At 44.7% G+C, this 17,169-nt stretch overlaps 2 protein-coding genes across 3 annotated transcripts in view; one reads left to right on the top strand and one right to left on the bottom strand.

The window, feature by feature from the left end:
• Positions 1–2,385: 2,385 nt before the first annotated feature.
• BAG5 (BAG cochaperone 5) lies at positions 2,386–6,426 on the bottom strand. Its single transcript, XM_060003856.1, has 2 exons — positions 6,204–6,426; positions 2,386–4,728 (listed from the first exon to the last, which is right to left on the bottom strand). Exon 2 carries the CDS (start codon positions 4,698–4,700, stop codon positions 3,357–3,359), a length of 1,344 nt encoding a protein of 447 aa, XP_059859839.1. The 5' UTR covers positions 4,701–4,728; positions 6,204–6,426; the 3' UTR covers positions 2,386–3,356.
• A 106-nt stretch (positions 6,427–6,532) lies between these two features.
• COA8 (cytochrome c oxidase assembly factor 8) overlaps positions 6,533–17,169 on the top strand; it is a 36,840-nt gene continuing 26,203 nt past the window's right edge. Inside the window, exon 1 of one of the 2 annotated variants that reach the window (XM_060003857.1) lies at positions 6,533–6,695. In XM_060003857.1, the coding sequence (XP_059859840.1) occupies positions 6,576–6,695 (120 nt within the window). In that variant the 5' untranslated portion in view covers positions 6,533–6,575. The remainder of the gene's footprint in view (positions 6,696–17,169) is intronic. The other variant, XM_060003858.1, reaches the window with a different exon arrangement.

Below are 17,169 nucleotides of genomic sequence, written 5' to 3'. Positions count from 1 at the left end.
CTCTCAAGTGGCCAGAAAAACATATCCGTTAAGATGAGTTTCAACAGCACAACCCCTTACCTCAAACCTTTCCTCCGGGGAGAGGACCTTTCCAGAACGCCTCGAGTTTCCCCTCCCGCGAGTAAGGGCAGCTCCTGTGCGCTTGGCCCGCGGGCACCCTCCCCAGGGAAGCAGCACGTGAGGCCACATCTGCTCCAGGTTCCCTGCCCCCCCCCCACTTCCTGGGTTGTTTACGGGGGCACAGTTACCCCTTCACCCGCCACTGGATCCCCGTCTGTGCTCTGCGCTGCGGCCCCCTCACATCGCTGCCCCTGACTGGAGCCAAGGAGCCCTCCTCCCGGGCCTGGCCTGCTCAGGGGCACCCAAGTCAGACAGTACCCAAAGGTGAAAACATGACGACAGGACTCACACCTCAGACTCACGTCCTTTCTCCACCGCAAAGAGAAGCTAAGAGATTTTTTATTTCATCAATAATTAAGGGTATACTAGTATGTCTACCTCAAAATAATGCTGAATTATTTAAGACACGGTATTCAGTAGTCACACAGTTCATGGGGCAGGGACGAGAACCAACACGCTGGAATGACACACCTGAATTATACATCAAAATCAGTGTGGCAAATTGTTCTCCAATTATTCTTGAGAAAAACACTGCATGAGTTAAAAGCTAAAAAGCTTTGCTTAAAAAAACCTGTGTGAACAGGATAAGCTTAGACCCTCCAAAACCAGATTAAAAACTGGCCAAGCAAAACAAATGAGAAAAACTGGTTAAACTTTTCAAATATACTAAATTATGTCAAATATATTATACCCAGGCAGTTTAGCAAAATAAAGCATTAAATTGTACTTAGTAGACATAGTCATTATATTTATTTTCTTAACTACTTCACAGTAGGCTGATTAATCTGTTTGGATAAAGAATGACCTGAAAGCAATGCTGACTGAGTGGAAGGTAAAGAAAGCAAACATTCCCAGCCAATTTTTCATGAACATGGATTATACAGTTTAATGCAGACCCAAGGCCAAACATTTTTAGGGGGCAGGTTTTACTTCCAGTACAGATTCTCTTCAAGTGAGATCATAAAAATACAATACAAAGTGATGAACCCAAAATACATGCAGCAGGCCACATTAACACACACGCCTCCCGACGAGGGACAGTAGCAACTAAAGCCAGTATCGCTAGGGCTCATCTTGGGAACCGAATCATCAGGTACAAGGAACTAGAACAGACTGAAGACAGGGAGCATCACTCCTCAGCACTCAAGGCTGATCTGATTATTTCAATGACCAAAATAATCCCCGTGAGAAATCCAGTGTGACCGTGGATGGGCTCACCATCCTATGCTCACCCCCGATGCGCAAAGATGAACAGTTTGAGCCATCTCTGCGAGTTATGGAAGACACTGCTGGAAATGAATGCTAGAGGAATAACTGCTTTCAAACGGCAATGGATACTCTGAAAGGACAGGCTAACATTTAACTTTCAAATCTGAAATTAACGTGAAGCAGTGGGGCCTGGTGCAGGATGTGTGTACGTCTGAAGTGAGTCAGAGTACAGCCTTGATTGCCCAGTGATATAACGGCAACAGTGCTCGAACTTAAAAACTCCTCAAGATTTTAAGAGCACCCTAAAATTATGATACAGAAGAGCGATCCTGAAACGACTTTGGTCGGCATGAGCTACCGATAAGCTGCACTGAAAGCCTGCTGGACGTGCAGGTGGGAGGCTCACGGCCCAAAGACCTCCGATTGCCCTTTGACCCCACTGTCCGATGAATCTATACCATTTCTAGTAGGAAAGACATATCAAGGGCTTTTAATTATTGGGCAGTACTGAGACAAAATGAAAATTTTTTAGGGCTACACGTTTATAATCTTTTAGGTATTTAGGGCTATTCCTTTATCCATCTTATTTTTAGCTGTTTCCAAAGTTATCAAATTAATCTCTCTGAAAGAAAAGAACAAATTACTATAGAGCTCAAAAGATGTACTCTAATACGATTATTTTGTGAGAGCTGACTACAGAGTAGTCTGTTAGTTATAATACTGGGGCAGCAAGTTATCAAGGCACTTCAGAACTCTGGGAAATTCTTTTGTTCACATTAACAGGCAACTGGTAATCTTGGATCCTCAAAAAGTATGTACAGAAATATGTGTACCCTTTAGCAGAAAAAAAAAATTTCCTGCACTGACAGACTTTACTGGCCCTTTCAGGCACTAGAGAGGCATCCATGTGCCAATAACATGAGCTAAGGAATGCAGCAGGTGCCCGGAGTGCGACGTCTGCAGGCGCAGGGAGCTGATGCTCGCTTCCTCTGAACAAGCTTCAAAGAGCTGGTCCTGCAGGGCTGCTGACAGTTTCTGCTCTCACACACTGTAAAACAGCATCGGGAATGTTTAACAAGTTTGTCCCTTATGCCGCCTTGAATGACAGAAGAAGCCCATTACGTGCTACATGCAGACATTTTTGCTTATTTTAGCATAACCTGATAATTGGTAATTTCCACTTCTTTTCATTATCTTACCATGGGTGTGGGTGTTTCCTTTTTTTTTCAAGGTCCATTAACTTCATTTAAATGTTCCCATCCTTAGTAATTTCTAAGGGAAATTCTAAGTTTAGATTTTACAAACAAAAACAACTTGAAGGTATCAGCTGGTGTTTTATCCCTTCTTCAATGCAGTCTCAAAGGTGTTTTTGCTATTCATTTTCATAATTTTATTATGTCATACACAAAAATAAGACTCCCCCTCTAAATGCAGAGTACAGGAGAAAATACACTGTATTTCAAACAAAAAATGTTTATGAAAAAACCCACCATCCAAAAAAACAAAAAGACTCCCACCCTATTAAATTGGGTGGAACCAACTGGGTTTTATAAATGAAAAAAATCCTTCTGCTTTATTTAGCATAATAAAACATTTCATTGTACTGCGTTTGTGCTTGGACCTTACTTCTATTTAACCAAAAATTTCCCCCTTCCTCATAAATGTCCTGGTATTTATTATGTAAGGTTATGTCTATTCTAGATTCTGAAATATCTGCATTTTAATGCTTGAACCTATTAAAACTTTTAAAAGCTGCCCCTATTCCATTTTCTGATTTCAAAAAAAAAACAACAGAAAACCACACCACCACATAGTGATCCAAATGGAAAAGTTAGTATGTCGTAATATTTGTTTTTCAACATCAAAAGCAGCAGAGATACTGAATTTGCTTAAATCATAAATACTGAGATTGACATATGCACGTATAAATCACATCCAGGCTCAACAAACTGAACGCTCTCTATAAATACACAGACATATATATAAAGTGCAAAAGAAGAACGATCGACCGTGGGCTCTCTGGCGTTTCAGTACTCCCATTCATCGGATTTCAAGTCGAGATAGCTGAGAATATTCTGTGCAAGCTTCACTGCCTGCTTCCGGGCAGCCTTACACTTCTCCTCTCCCTGTGGGTCAACGGCGTCCAGGGCAAGCAGCTGCTTGGTGAGCAGCTCCTCCAGCCGGATGTAGTTCTTATCATTTCGACTGCCATCAAATGAGAGAACTTCCCCCTGGATGTCTGACAAGTTTCCCAGGACGCTCCAGACCGCTTTGTGTGAGGGGTGCTCCTCACAAACAAACAGCTTTCTCTTCTCGAGGGCTTCCTTCAAGTCGATGTAAGTGATGAGGGTCTGAACTTCGATCACCGCTCTTCTCCTGGCTTCCCGGATGCAGGGGTTTTTTTCAAGGCTTACCTCATCCAACTGTCCAATCAAGCCCTGCAGCTCTGTTTTGGAGCTCAGGTACCATTCTGAAGGATTCTGTGCTTGAAGAAGTTCGTTTTTTATTTCTCTCATTCTCTTGAGGACCTGTTCTATTTTTAAAATGGAATGATTCTGCCCCAGGTCAAACGCACGAGTGCTATCTGCTTCCTCTTCTAAATCCAAGTACTTCAATAACTGGTTGATATCTTCCACGACCTCCTTCCGGTAATTTCTGATTTCTGTGCGGCCGCACACGTCTAAAGCATCCAGATCGGCCATCAGCCCCGAGAGCACACAAGATAAGTGCCTGCAAGTCTCATCACTGTTCACTCCCATAAGAAGGGCAATCAGAGTGCCTCTGGTCTTGTTCACGTCACACAGCACAGAGTTAATTTTGGCAACTGAGGGATGCGCGTCCTCAGAAAGCGGCAGGGAAGGCTGCTTTTTCACGCAGTCCTCGATAATCTCTTGCACTGCACAGATTTTGGTTAAAGTGTAATACCGTGCTTTCCGCAAGGAGATCTTGCCTCCAGTTTTAACATGTGTCAGCCTCAAAATGACATCCTGGATGCCTTCTTCAAACTCATCAGTTACACAGTTGCCTCCACTATAAAATGGCACAATCTTCTCTTTCACTAGGGACTGGGCTTCTTTAAAAATGTTCTCTATTTCGATCCTGTGTGGGTGGTTTGCATTCTGCTCCAACTCTTTGAGAAGACGCTCTGTCTCTTGTGCTGCCCTCTTCCTAGCTTGCTGAATATCTCCTTTTCCTTCAGTATCTACCGAGTCTATTTCAAAAAGTTGTCTTGTTAGAATCCTCTCCAGTTTCTTGTAATTCTTGTCGTCTGACAGACCGCTGAAACCAATTACTTGCTGTTCTATGCTTTTCACCTCCTTTTGGATTTCCTGAAGCCTAGTAATAGAAGGATGTTGGTTTCCCATCTCCATACTTTTGTTGTGTTCAGTTTCACAAGCACTAAAAGATGACAAACACGATAACTTATTACACCACAAAGCCTGCAGAATGGTAATCATATATTAATTCATTCTACAAAGATATGCTTAAGAAATACGGCTTGTTATTGCGATCCCAAGAACAGTCAAGCTCAAGTACAGAAATTAGAGTGACTAATCAACTCCCTCTCCTGAAAACAACCTAAACGTGACAGTGATTGAGATCGGGGTTACTGCAGTGGGGAATATGAGCCAGAGCTCCGGACCTGGGAAATTCAGTTTCCTCAGTCATCAAAGAAAACGGCATATGCCTTCGTAAGTATGCCACGAGGCTGAACCATCAGCTTGGAAAAAGCACAAGTACCTTAGGTCCTAACACTGGAAGCTGGTTTTTGGCAAGAGCAGGGCCCCTCTGCAGAATGTGAAACAGCAGCTCTCCTAACCTTCCAGACGACGTGGGTTCACTGAAGCAACCCCACCAGGCCAAAGTACTATGCCTAGTTTCAGGAAAAGGAACTAAACAAAAGGAGCTGAGCCAGTGAAACAAACACCAGGGGTTCGCAGACACTCCCAAAAGTCCCCGCTTCTACTTCCTCTCCACCCTTTAAGCACTTGTGTAAAGATACCCTGTTTCTCGCCCCGCCCTTTTCATGCCTCACAAATCCTCCCTGCACAGGGATAAAATTCCACAGGGAAGGCGACTGGGGTTCCGTTAAAGACACCACCTTGGGCTTCGGAGGCCTAGTACCCCCTGGGCCCTATCATGCTCCTCTCCTCCTCCAAGCCACACCCCACGAGAGTGAGACAACTATGACTAATTCATTCACCAGCCTCCCTTTAAGGGTCCAGAAGGGCTTAACGCATTTTTTTTTTTTTTTTTTTACGCTCTTTCACGGGAGGGGGATGGATGCTCAACCGAAACTAATCCCCTGTGGGTGGCCGAGCCCAGAACACGCCTCTGGAAGCCCAGAAGAGCAGGCTGCCTCTGCTGTTTCCTCCTCTCTCGCCCGGCCCTCCCGGCACTTTACCCAGCAGCGGTCTAAGCTGGTTTGGTCTTGGCTTCCCGTGGGTGAAGTGTCCAGATGGAAGATCGACCCTTTACGGGGTGCGGCACCGGAGCTGCATCTCTCTCCCCGTCCCGGCTAGGTCTGAACGGGGCAGCCAGTGAAGGGGCCGGCGGTGGCAGCGGCAGCTACCGGCCGCAGCGGCCGCTCCGGGCGTCTCGCCCGGCCCCACGACGCGTCCGCCGGCCTGACCTCACAATGGCCCGTGGGGGGAGGGGACGGCCGCGCTCTGCCGGGCCAGGGGAGCCGGCGAGAAGAGAGGGAACTCGGGCCCGGCCGGCTGCGGGGAGCCCGGCTCCGAAACCAGGCCCGGCCGCGTCTGACCCGGGGCGGGGGTGGCGCCCCGGGACAGGGGTCGTCCGCTGGCAGCCCGCGCCGAGGGAGGCCGCGCGCGCACCCCCTCCCCCCCGCGGAGGCCTCCGCCCTCGCTCACCTGCGCAGCCCGCGCCATCGCACGCTTCGCCGCCAAAGCCCCTCAGTCCTGCAGTCGCCGGGACCGGCAGCCCCGTCCCCGGGCCGAACACACCCCGCCCTGGGAAAACGTCCTCCGGCGTCCGCGCTGCACCTCGACCTTTGCTGAGCTCGCCGCTAGCCGCCTACCGCAATGCCCTGGAATGCCCGCGCCCGAGGAGCTGCCACCCGGGCGCGCTCGCGCCGTTCGGCCGCCCACGCAGCCTGTCACATGCCGGGCTAGTTCATGGTCGGCCAAGTAGTCCCCTCCCGCGGACTTTGCGACCGTGCCGTAAGGCAGCCCCTCGCACCGTCGCGACTCCGCTGTGCGTGCGGTAGCCGCCGGACGGCAGCCATGGCGGCCTTGCGACCCCCGAGGAGGTTCCTCCTTCCTCTCTGCCGCGCCTTCTCCGGCGGCGGCTGCCAGCCCGTCCCCGAGCGCGGCGGTGAGCGCAGGGATGCCGCGCCGAGCCGGGTGAGCGTGGTTCCCGGAAAGGTTGGGCCGGGAGTGACCGCGAGGGGCGACAGACCCGAGCCGCGCCCCTCAGGGACACATGTGGGCGCTCACCTGCGTTGCCGCACTGGCGGCCTCGGCTGAGCTACCCGGGAGCAGGGTCCCCGAGCCGGCACGGGCCTGGCGCGGAGCAGCGTACGCGGCGTGGGGGGACGGGCGGGTGGAGAGTGGGAAGGCCCCGGAGCCCCCAAGTGTCGTGCGTCGCCGCCACCCCGGAGCTGTTGACAGAACTTCTGTTGAGTAGAGCAGAGTCAGCTAGGAAGTTTATACGTACCTTATTTCTTGTCGAGGGTAATTAGTCTTTACATTTAAAGAGCTGTTGATAAGCACAGCGTGTGTGTTCGCGCGCGCTTGGCCCCTCGTTCAAATTATTAGTGCTTTTCGTCGAGTGATGACAAACTATCGTCATATCTTGTAGGACTTCACGTTGAACGCTTTTTCTGGTTTGGAAACTTTGTGTGCATATATGCGTGTTACTGACCAAAGATGCACAAAGATGAATATCTTTAGCAGCAAGGGGTGGCGAGCAATTTTTATAAATTGCACTGCTTTGGGGCAGGATGTTTTGTTTGAGGGAGCCGTAGGCCTTCATTCCAACTGTCACATGAAAATTTGGACTAACGGTGTGGAATGGACTGCAGATAGAATATTTAAACGAAGCCTAAAAATACTGGACCTCCCTGGCGGTCCAGTGCGTAAGACTCCGCGCTTCCATTGCAGAGGATGCGAGTTCTATCCCTGGTCTGGGAAGTTCCGCATGCCGCGCTGTGCAGCCTGCCCCCGCCCCCCACCAAAAAAAAAAAAAAGCATACAAAAACTAACGTTTCATTTGCCAGCAGGCTAAGGAGCCAGGCTGGCAAGCATCCTTTAAACGATAATTAAAGAAGGATAAAAAGCTTATTAAGAATTCCAAAACGTGCCTGCCTGTAAATTTTCATTTATTTTGGTCTGTTGCTATTAGCATGCTTTTATAAATGCAGCTTTGAAGTTCTGTCTGGTTTACAGTGTAAACAGGGAGTTACCAGGGCAACTGGGCGCCTAGACCCCAAGCCTCTGGCTCAGTTCCCTCATACCGTGGCCGCAGCCCTGACTTCTGTTCCTAGAACATAGAAACCCGCCAGCATCTCAGTCTTTGGGCAGAAAGATACTCAACAGGTATCTGAAAATGCTCTGGGAGGGCAAACAACATCAGCCAACAGCTGCCCCCACGGTGAGGACTTCGCCCAGCTTCTTTTGTGAACAAGTGCTGGAAAAAAGAACAGCGCCCACACAGGGCTTTCTCTGTCGACATACAGCCTTTTGTTAAAGTAAGTCTTACTGTGAGTCTGATCCTCGGGATGAGACCTCTGCCTTTTGCAGTCCAAGTGACAAGGAGCCAGTGCTGTGTAGCTGTTGGACTGCCTACACCTGTGAAGGCGATGATGCCGACGAGGCTGAAAGTGGAGCAGCTGACCCATGAGTCAGACCTTCCCCGTTCTAGCCTTACGACTTGTGTTGTTTTTTATTTTATTATTTATTTATTTATTTTGTGGTACACGGGCCTCTCACTGTTGTGGCCTCTCCCGCTGCGAAGCACAGGCTCCGGACGCGCAGGCCCAGCGGCCATGGCTCACGGGCCCAGCCGCTCCGCGGCATGTGGGATCCTCCCGGACCGGGGCACGAACCCACGTCCCCTGCATCGGCAGGCGGACTCTCAACCACTGCGCCACCAGGGAAGCCCTTGTTGTTGTTTTTTAGAATGTGTTCCCCATTACGCTAGGTTTTGGATGAGACGTTGAAGAACAGTTCTTTCCTCAGGGCAATTTGTGTTTCCTATGTATTTGGCCCCATCTTTGTGTGCTTCCTGAGCACACAGCCCGTTCTCCAGGTAATTAAATTCCTGCAGCAGAGAGAGATTGTTGTCTTTCAGGCTGTGATTTTAAATATTTTTTAAGGTCTTCTTAAAAGTCACAGGTCCTAAACCTTTTGTTTTCTTTATCTAAAGAGATGTATTTTAATCCTGTATTTCTAGTTCACCCTATGTATTTTCTCATTCTTTGTTCTTCACTTGCGTTAAGGAGACCTGCTTTTAGGACCTACACAATTTATTTCCCTCTCTAATCTCTGGCTACCAGTTTATTATTATTATTATTTACTTATTTATTTTTTGGCCATGCCGTGCAGCTTGCGGGATATTAGTTCCCTGACCAGGGATTAAACCTGGGCCCTCACCAGTGAAAGCGCAGAGTCCTAACCACTGAACGGCCAGGGAATTCCCTGGCTACTGTTTTTTTAAAAATAAATTTATTTATTTATTTCTGGCTGTGTTGGGTCTTTGTTGCTGTGCGTGGGCTTTCTCTAGTTGCGGTGAGAGGGGGCTACTCTTTGTTGCGGTGCGCGAGCTTCTCATTGTGGTGGCTTCTCTTATTGTGGAGCATGGGCTCTAGGCGAGCGGGCTTCAGTAATTGTGGCACACAGGCTCAGTAGTTGTGGCACACAGACTTAGTTGTTCTGCAGCATGTGGAATCTTCCCAGACCAGGGCTCGAACCCGTGTCCACTGCATTGGCAGGTGGATTCTTAACCACTGTGCCACCAGGGAAGTCCCTGGCTACCGGTTTTTAATAGAAAAACATTATAGAACTTAGAGTTAAGCACCACTTTTCCTTCCAAACCCAGCTTAAACTGAGCTGTCAAATCAGGAGTTCTCTAGCTGCTTCGTACCTGCTTATTCCTTACCTTTGTTGTTTACGTCATTGGTTTACACCTTTGCCTGCACATTTGGAATGATCTGGAAGACTAGGAAATACCGGGGCCCACCCCCAGAGATTTTGATGTGATTGGTCTGGGATGCAGCCTGGGCATCAGGATATTTACTTATTTTCTTGATTTGTCTAGTTGTTTTCCCCCCAGCTCTGTTGAGATAAAACATAAGGATTCTCTCTCTTTTTTTAAAAAAAAATATTTATTTATTTATTTATTTTTGGTTGTGTTGGGTCTTCATTGCTGCACGTGGGCTTCCTCTAGTTGCGGTGAGTGGGGGCTACTCTTTGTTGTGGTGTGTGAGCTTCTTGTTGCGGTGGCTTCCCTTTTTGTGGAGCACGGGCTCTAGGTGTGTGGGATTCAGTAGTTGTGGCTCGAGGGCTCTAGAGCATAAGCTCAGTAGTTGTGGCGCACCTCTCCGCGGCATGTGGGATCTTCCTGGACCAGGGATCGAACCCCTGCATTGGCAGGCAAATTCTTAACCACTGTGCCACCAGGGAAGTCCAAACATCAGGATTCTTTTTTTTTTTTTAATTTATTTATTTATGGCTACATTGGGTCTTCATTGCTGTGCGCAGGCTTTCTCTAGTTACGGCGAGCGGGGGCTACTCTTGGTTGCAGTGCGCGGGCTTCTCATTGTGGTGACTTCTCTTGTTGCGGAGCACGGGCTCTAGGCGCGTGGGCTTCAGTAGTTGGGGCTCGCGGGCTCTGGAGCGCAGGCTGAGTAGTTGTGGCGCACGGGCTTAGTTGCTCCGCGGCATGTGAGATCTTCCCGGACCAGGGCTCCAACCCGTGTCCCCTGCGTTGGCAGGCAGGTTCTTAACCACTGTGCCACCAGGGAAGCCCCAAACATCAGGATTCTTAAGGGCAAGTCCAATAAGTTCACAAGTTCGGGAACCATGGTTACATTATATGCATTAATATTTGCTTATAGTCCTGAATTCCATTCACGTTTATACTGATAGTAAACGTTTATCAAGCACTTGCATGCACTGTTCTGAAAACTTTACATATTTTACCTTATTTAAGCCTCAAATTCTGTCCAGTAGGTGCTTTTATCATCCCCATTTTACAGATGAGATTGAATAATTACTTTTCAATAATTACTTACTTTTACAGTAAGATTAAACAATTTCAAGATCATAATGCTTGCACATAAGGAATATACATGTTATAGTTCCTTTATCCAAAGGATAATGAATTAAAATTTTTCTTCTAGTAAATTTTAGATGAACAAAACAGAGAAACAGGCCCTCAGCATAGAGGGATAATATTTGCAAGTAACAACAGATAATGGAACCACTGGTGTCACGTTTTGCTTACATTTTCATTAAGGAGAATGAGCTCCAAAATCCCCAAGTTTAGATTTGGAATAAACCTCATAGGAAGAAGTTGAAACTCAGGATAGATGAGAAACTGGTGAGAGAGCCAGTCACTGAATTTTAAGGTTAACATGGCTATTTCTAGTATTTAAAAGGCTTTCAATAAATAGTTGGAAAACAAAGCTGCGGTGGGAGGACTTAAAAACCATGTAATTTAACTCTTTTATCATAAAGGTGAGGAAATTGGGACCCAGAGATGTAAAGTGACTTGCCTGCTAATCACAGAGCAGAGTCAGGATTGAAATCAATGTTTTCCCACTCAGTCCAGTGTTCTAACGCTACCAAATGCTTTTCCTTCACCTATTGAAACAATTATATGATTTCCCCTTGTTCTGTTAATGTGGAGAATTACTTTGATTTATTGATTTTCTTTTTTTGTTACTTATGGGAAATTTAAAACATGTACAAAGATAGAAGAACATAAAGAATTGTTGTGTATCCAGTACCTTGCTTCTGCAGTTATCCACTCATGGCTGTTTATTTCATCCTTAGCCCCATCCAGTCCCCCTTCCCAGATAATTTTGTGCCAAATAGCAGACATATTTCGTTTGTAAGTATTTCAGTATGTATCTTAAAAAGATACAGACTTAAATATATATACATATGTGTGTGTGTGTGTATATATATATATATATATATAAAACATAATACCATTGTCACACCTAAAAATATTATAATTGCTTAATCCCAGCAAATTTCCAACGTTCAAATTCCTTCAGTTGTCTTAGAAATGTCATGAACGTGTTCTTTCACAGTTTGCTTGTGTCAGCATCCAGATAAGGCCTACACATTGGGATCGATTCATATTCTTTTAGTTTTCTTTCAATCTATAGGGTTTGACTCTATCCCCTTCCTTTTTTTTGAATTTTTGAATTTTATTTATTTTTTTATACAGCAGGTTCTTATTAGGTATCTATTTTATACATATTAGTGTATATATGTCAATCCCAATCTCCCAATTCATCCCATCACCACCACCACCACCACCACCACCCCTCCACTTCCCCCCTTGGTGTCCATACGTTTGTTCTCTACATCTGTGTCTATTTCTGCCCTGCAGACTGGTTATTCTGTACCATTTTTCTAGGTTCCACATATATGTGTTAATATACGGTATTTGTTTTTCTCTTTCTGAATTACTTCACTCTGTATGACAGTCTCTAGATCCATCCACATCTCTACAAATGACCCAGTTTTGTTCCTTTTTATGGCTGAGTAATACTCCATTGAATATATATACCACATCTTCTTTATCCATTCATCTGTCGATGGGCATTTAGGTTGCTTCCATGTCCTGGTTGTTGTAAATAGTGCTGCAGTGAACATTGGGGTGCAGGTGTCTTTTTTTTTTTTTTTAACGTCTTTACTGGGGTATAATTGCTTTACAATGGTGTGTTAGTTTCTGCTTTATAACAAAGTGAATCAGTTATACATATACATATGTTCCCATATCTCTTCCCTCTTGCGTCTCCCTCCCTCCCACCCTCCCTATCCCACCCCTCCAGGCGGTCACAAAGCACCGAGCCCGTATCCCTGTGCCATGAGGCTGCTTCCTACTAGCTATCTACCTTACGTTTGTTAGTGTATATATGTCCATGCCTCTCTCTCGCCCTGTCACAGCTGCCCCTTCCCCCTCCCCATATCCTCAAGTCCATTCTCCAGTAGGTCTGTGTCTTTATTCCTGTCTTACCCCTAGGTTCTTCACGACATTTTTTCCCTTAAATTCCATACATATGTGTTAGCATACGGTATTTGTTTTTCTCTTTCTGACTTACTTCACTCTGTATGACAGACTCTAGGTCTATCCACCTCATTACAAATAGCTCAATTTCGTTTCTTTTTATGGCTGAGTAATATTCCATTGTATATATGTGCCACATCTTCTTTATCCATTCATGGGCACTTAGGTTGTTTCCATCTCCAGGCTATTGTAAATAGAGCTGCAATGAACATTTTGGTACATGACTCTTTTTGAATTATGGTTTTCTCTGGGTATATGCCCAGTAGTGGGATTGCTGGGTCATATGGTAATTCTATTTTTAGTTTTTTAAGGAACCTCCATACTGTTCTCCATAGCGGCTGTATCAATTTACATTCCTACCAACAGGGCAAGAGGGTTCCCTTTTCTCCACACCCTCTCCAGCATTTGTTGTTTGTAGATTTTCTGATGATGCTCATTCTAACTGGTGTGAGGTGATACCTCATTGTAGTTTTGATTTGCACTTCTCTAATAATTAGTGACGTTGAGCAGATTTTCATGTGCTTCTTGACCACCTGTATGTCTTCTTTGGAGAAATGTCTGTTTAGGTCTTCTACCCATTTTTGGATTGGGTTGTTTGTTTCTTTAATATTGAGCTGCGGGGCTTCCCTGGCGGCGCAGTGGTTGAGAGTCCACCTGCCGATGCAGGGGACACGGGTTCGTGCCCTGGTCCGGGAAGATCCCACATGCCGTGGAGTGGCTGGGCCCGTGAGCCATGGCTGCTGAGCCTGCGCGTCCAGAGCCTGTGCTCCGCAACGGGAGAGGCCACAACACTGAGAGGCCCGCATACCGCAAAAAAAATTGAGCTGCATGAGCTGTTTATATATTTTGGACATTAATCCTTTGTCCATTGATTCGTTTGCGAATATTTTCTCCCATTCTGAGGGTTGTCTTTTTGACTTGTTTGTAGTTTCCTTTGCTTTGCAAAAGGTTTTAAGTTTCATTAAGTCCCATTTGTTTATTTTTGTTTTTATTTCTGTTACTCTAGGAGGTGGATCAAAAAAGATCTTGCTGGGGCTTCCCTGGTGGCGCAGTGGTTGAGAGTCCGCCTGCCGATGCAGGGGACACGGGTTTGTGCCCCGGTCTGGGAAGACCCCACATGCCGCGGAGCGGCTGGGCCCGTGAGCCATGGCCGCTGAGCCTGCGCGTCCGGAGCCTGTGCTCCGCAACGGGAGAGGCCACAACAGTGAGAGGCCCACGAACTGCAAAAAAAAAAAAAAAAAAAAGATCTTGCTGTGATTTGTGTCAAAGAGTGTCCTTCCTATGTTTTCCTCTAAGAGTTTTATAGTGTCTGGTCTTACATTTAGGTCTCTAATCCATTTTAACTTTATTTTTGTGTATGGTGTTAGGGAGTGTTCTAATTTCATTCTTCTACATGTAGCTGTCCAGTTTTCCCAGCACCACTTATTGAAGAGACTATCTTTTCCCCACTGTATATACTTGCCTCCTTTGTCATAGATTAGTTGACCATAGGTGCGTGGGTTTATCTCTGGGCTTTCTATCTTATTCCATTGATCTATGTTTCTGTTTTTGTGCCAGTACCGTATTGTCTTGATTACTGTAGCTTTGTAGTATAGTCTGAAGTCAGGGAGTCTGATTCCTCCAGCTCCGTTTTTTTCCCTCAAGACTGCATTGGCTATTCGGGGTCTTTTGTGTCTCTCTACAAATTTTAAGATTTTTTTGTTCTAGTTCTGTAAAAAATGCCACTGGTAATTTGATAGGGATTGCATTGAATTTGTAGATTGCTTTGGGTAGTATAGTCATTTTCACAATATTGATTCTTCCAATCCAAGAACATCGTATATCTCTCCATCTCTTTGTGTCATCTTTGATTTCTTTCATCAGTGTCTTATAGTTTTCTGAGTACAGGTCTTTTACCTCCTTAGGTAGGTTTATTCCTAGGTATTTTATTCTTTTTGTTGCAATGGTGAATGGGATTATTTCTTTAATTTCTCTTTCTGATCTTTCATTGTTAGTGTACAGGAATGCAAGAGATTTCTGTGCATTAATTTTGTATCCTGCAACTTTACCAAATTCATTGATGAGCTCTAGTAGTTTTCTGGTGGCATCTTTAGGATTCTCTATGTATAGTGTCGTGTCATCTGCAAACAGTGACAGTTTTACTTCTTCTTTTCCAATTTGTATTCCTTTTATTTCTTTTTCTTCTCTGATTGCCGTGGCTAGGCCTTCCAAAACTATGTTGAATAAGAGTGGCGAGAGTGAACATCCTTGTATTGTTCCTGATCTTAGAGGAAATGCTTTCAGTTTTTCACCATTGAGAGTGATGTTTGCTGTGGGTTTGTCATATATGGCCTTTATTATGTTGAGATAGGTTCCCTCTATGCCCAGTTTCTGGGGAGTTTTTATCATAAATAGGTGTTGAATTGTGTCAAAAGCTTTTTCCGCATCTATTGAGATGATCATATGGTTTTTATTCTTCAATTTGTTAATATGGTGTATCACATTGATTGATTTGCGTATATTGAAGAATCCTTGCATCCCTGGGATAAATCCTACTTGATCATGGTGTATGATCCTTTTAATGTGTTGTTGAATTCTGTTTGCTAGTATTTTGTTGAGGATTTTTGCATCTATATTCATCAGTGATATTGGTCTGTAATTTTCTTTTTTTTGTAGTATCTTTGTCTGGTTTTGGTATCAGGGTGATGGTGGCCTCACAAAATGAGTTTGGGAGTGTTCCTTCCTCTGCAATTTTTTGGAAGAGTTTGAGAAGGATGGGTGTTAGCTCTTCTCTAAATGTTTGATAGAATTCACCTGTGAAGCCATCTGGTCCTGGATTTTTGTTTGTTGGAAGATTTTTTTTTTTTTTTTTTTTTTTTTTTTTTTGCGGTACGTGGGCCTCTCACTGCTGTGGCCTCTCCCGTTGCGGAGCACAGGCTCCGGACATGCAGGCTCAGTGGCCATGGCTCACAGGCCCAGCCGCTCTGCGGCACGCGGGATCCTCCGAGACTGGGGCTCGAACCCGTGTCCCCTGCATTGGCAGGCAGATTCTTAACCACTGTGCCACCAGGGAAGCCCTAACTTCTCCTTTTTCATTTCTAATTTTATTGATTTGAGTCCTCTCCCTCTTTTTCTTGATGAGTCTGGCTAAAGATTTATCAATTTTGTTTATCTTCTCAAAGAACCAGCTTTTAGTTTTATTGAACTTTGCTATTGTTTTCTTTGTTTCTATCTCATTTATTTCTGCTCTGATCTTTATGATTTCTTTCCTTCTACTAACTTTGGGTTTTGTTTGTTCTTCTTTCTCTAGTTCCTTTAGGTGTAAGATTAGATTGTTTATTTGAGATTTTTCTTTTTTTTGGAGGTAGGCTTGTATTGCTATAAACTTCCCTGTTAAAACTGCTTTTGCTGCATCCCATAGGTTTTAGATCATCGTGTTTTTGTTGTAATTTGTAGGTATTTTTTAATTTTCTCTTTGATTTCTTCAGTGATCTGTTGGTTATTTAGTAACGTATTGTCTAGCCTCCATGTGTTTGTGTTTTTTACCTTTTTTTCCCTGTAATTGATTTCTAATCTCATAGCATTGTGGTCGGAAAAGGTGCTTGATATGATTTCAATGTTCTTAAATTTACCAAGGCTTGATTTGTGACCCAAGATGTGATCTATCCTGGAGAATGTTCTGTGTGCACTTGAGAAGAAAGTGTAATCTGCTGTTTTTGGATGGAATGTCCTATAAATATCAATTAAATCTCTCTGGTCTATTGTGTCATTTAAAGCTTGTGTGTCCTTATTAATTTTCCGTTTGGATGATCTGTCCATTGGTGTAAGTGAGGTGTTAAAGTTCCCCACTATGATTGTGTTACTGTTGATTTCCTCTTTTGTAGCTGTTAGCAGTTGCCTTATGTATTGAGGTGCTCCTATGTTGGGTGCATATATATTTATAATTGTTATATCTTCTTCTTGGATTGATCCCTTGATCATTATGTAGTGTCCTTCCTTGTCTCTTGTAACATTCTTTAGTTTAAAGTCTATTTTATCTGATATGAGTATAGCTACTCCAGCTTTCTTTTGATTTCCGTTGGCATGGAATATCTTTTTCCATCCCCTCACTTTCAGTCTGTATGTGTCTGTAGGTCTGAAGTGGGTGTCTTGTAGACAGCATATATATGGGTCTTGTTTTTGTATCCATTCAGTGAGCCTGTGTCTTTTGGTTGGAGCATTTAATCCATTCACGTTTAAGGTAATTATCGATATGTATATTCCTATTATCATTTTCTTAATTGTTATGGGTTTGTTTTTGTAGGTCCTTTTCTTCTCTTGTGTTTCCCACTTAGAGAAGTTCCTTTAGCATTTGTTGTAAAGCTGGTTTGGTGGTGCTGAGTTCTTTTAGCTTTTGCTTGTCTGTAAAGCTTTTGATTTCTCCATCAAATCTGAATGAGATCCTTGCCAGGTAGAGTAATCATGGTTGTAGGTTCTTCCCTTTCATCACTTTAAATATATCATGCCACTCCCTTCTGGCTTGTAGAGTTTCTGCTGAGAAATCAGCTGTTAACCTTATGGGAGTTCCCTTGTATGTTATTTGTCGTTTTTCCC

The sequence above is a fragment of the Delphinus delphis genome, chromosome 2 (genome assembly GCF_949987515.2).
Source record: "Delphinus delphis chromosome 2, mDelDel1.2, whole genome shotgun sequence".
Classification (NCBI taxonomy): domain Eukaryota; kingdom Metazoa; phylum Chordata; class Mammalia; order Artiodactyla; family Delphinidae; genus Delphinus; species Delphinus delphis.
This window is presented reverse-complemented; position numbering and strand designations above follow the sequence as displayed.

Excerpts from the sequence above, each read along its gene's own strand:
- BAG5 (XM_060003856.1), bottom strand. The coding sequence starts at position 4,700 with ATGGAGATGGGAAACCAACATCCTTCTATTACTAGGCTTCAGGAAATC.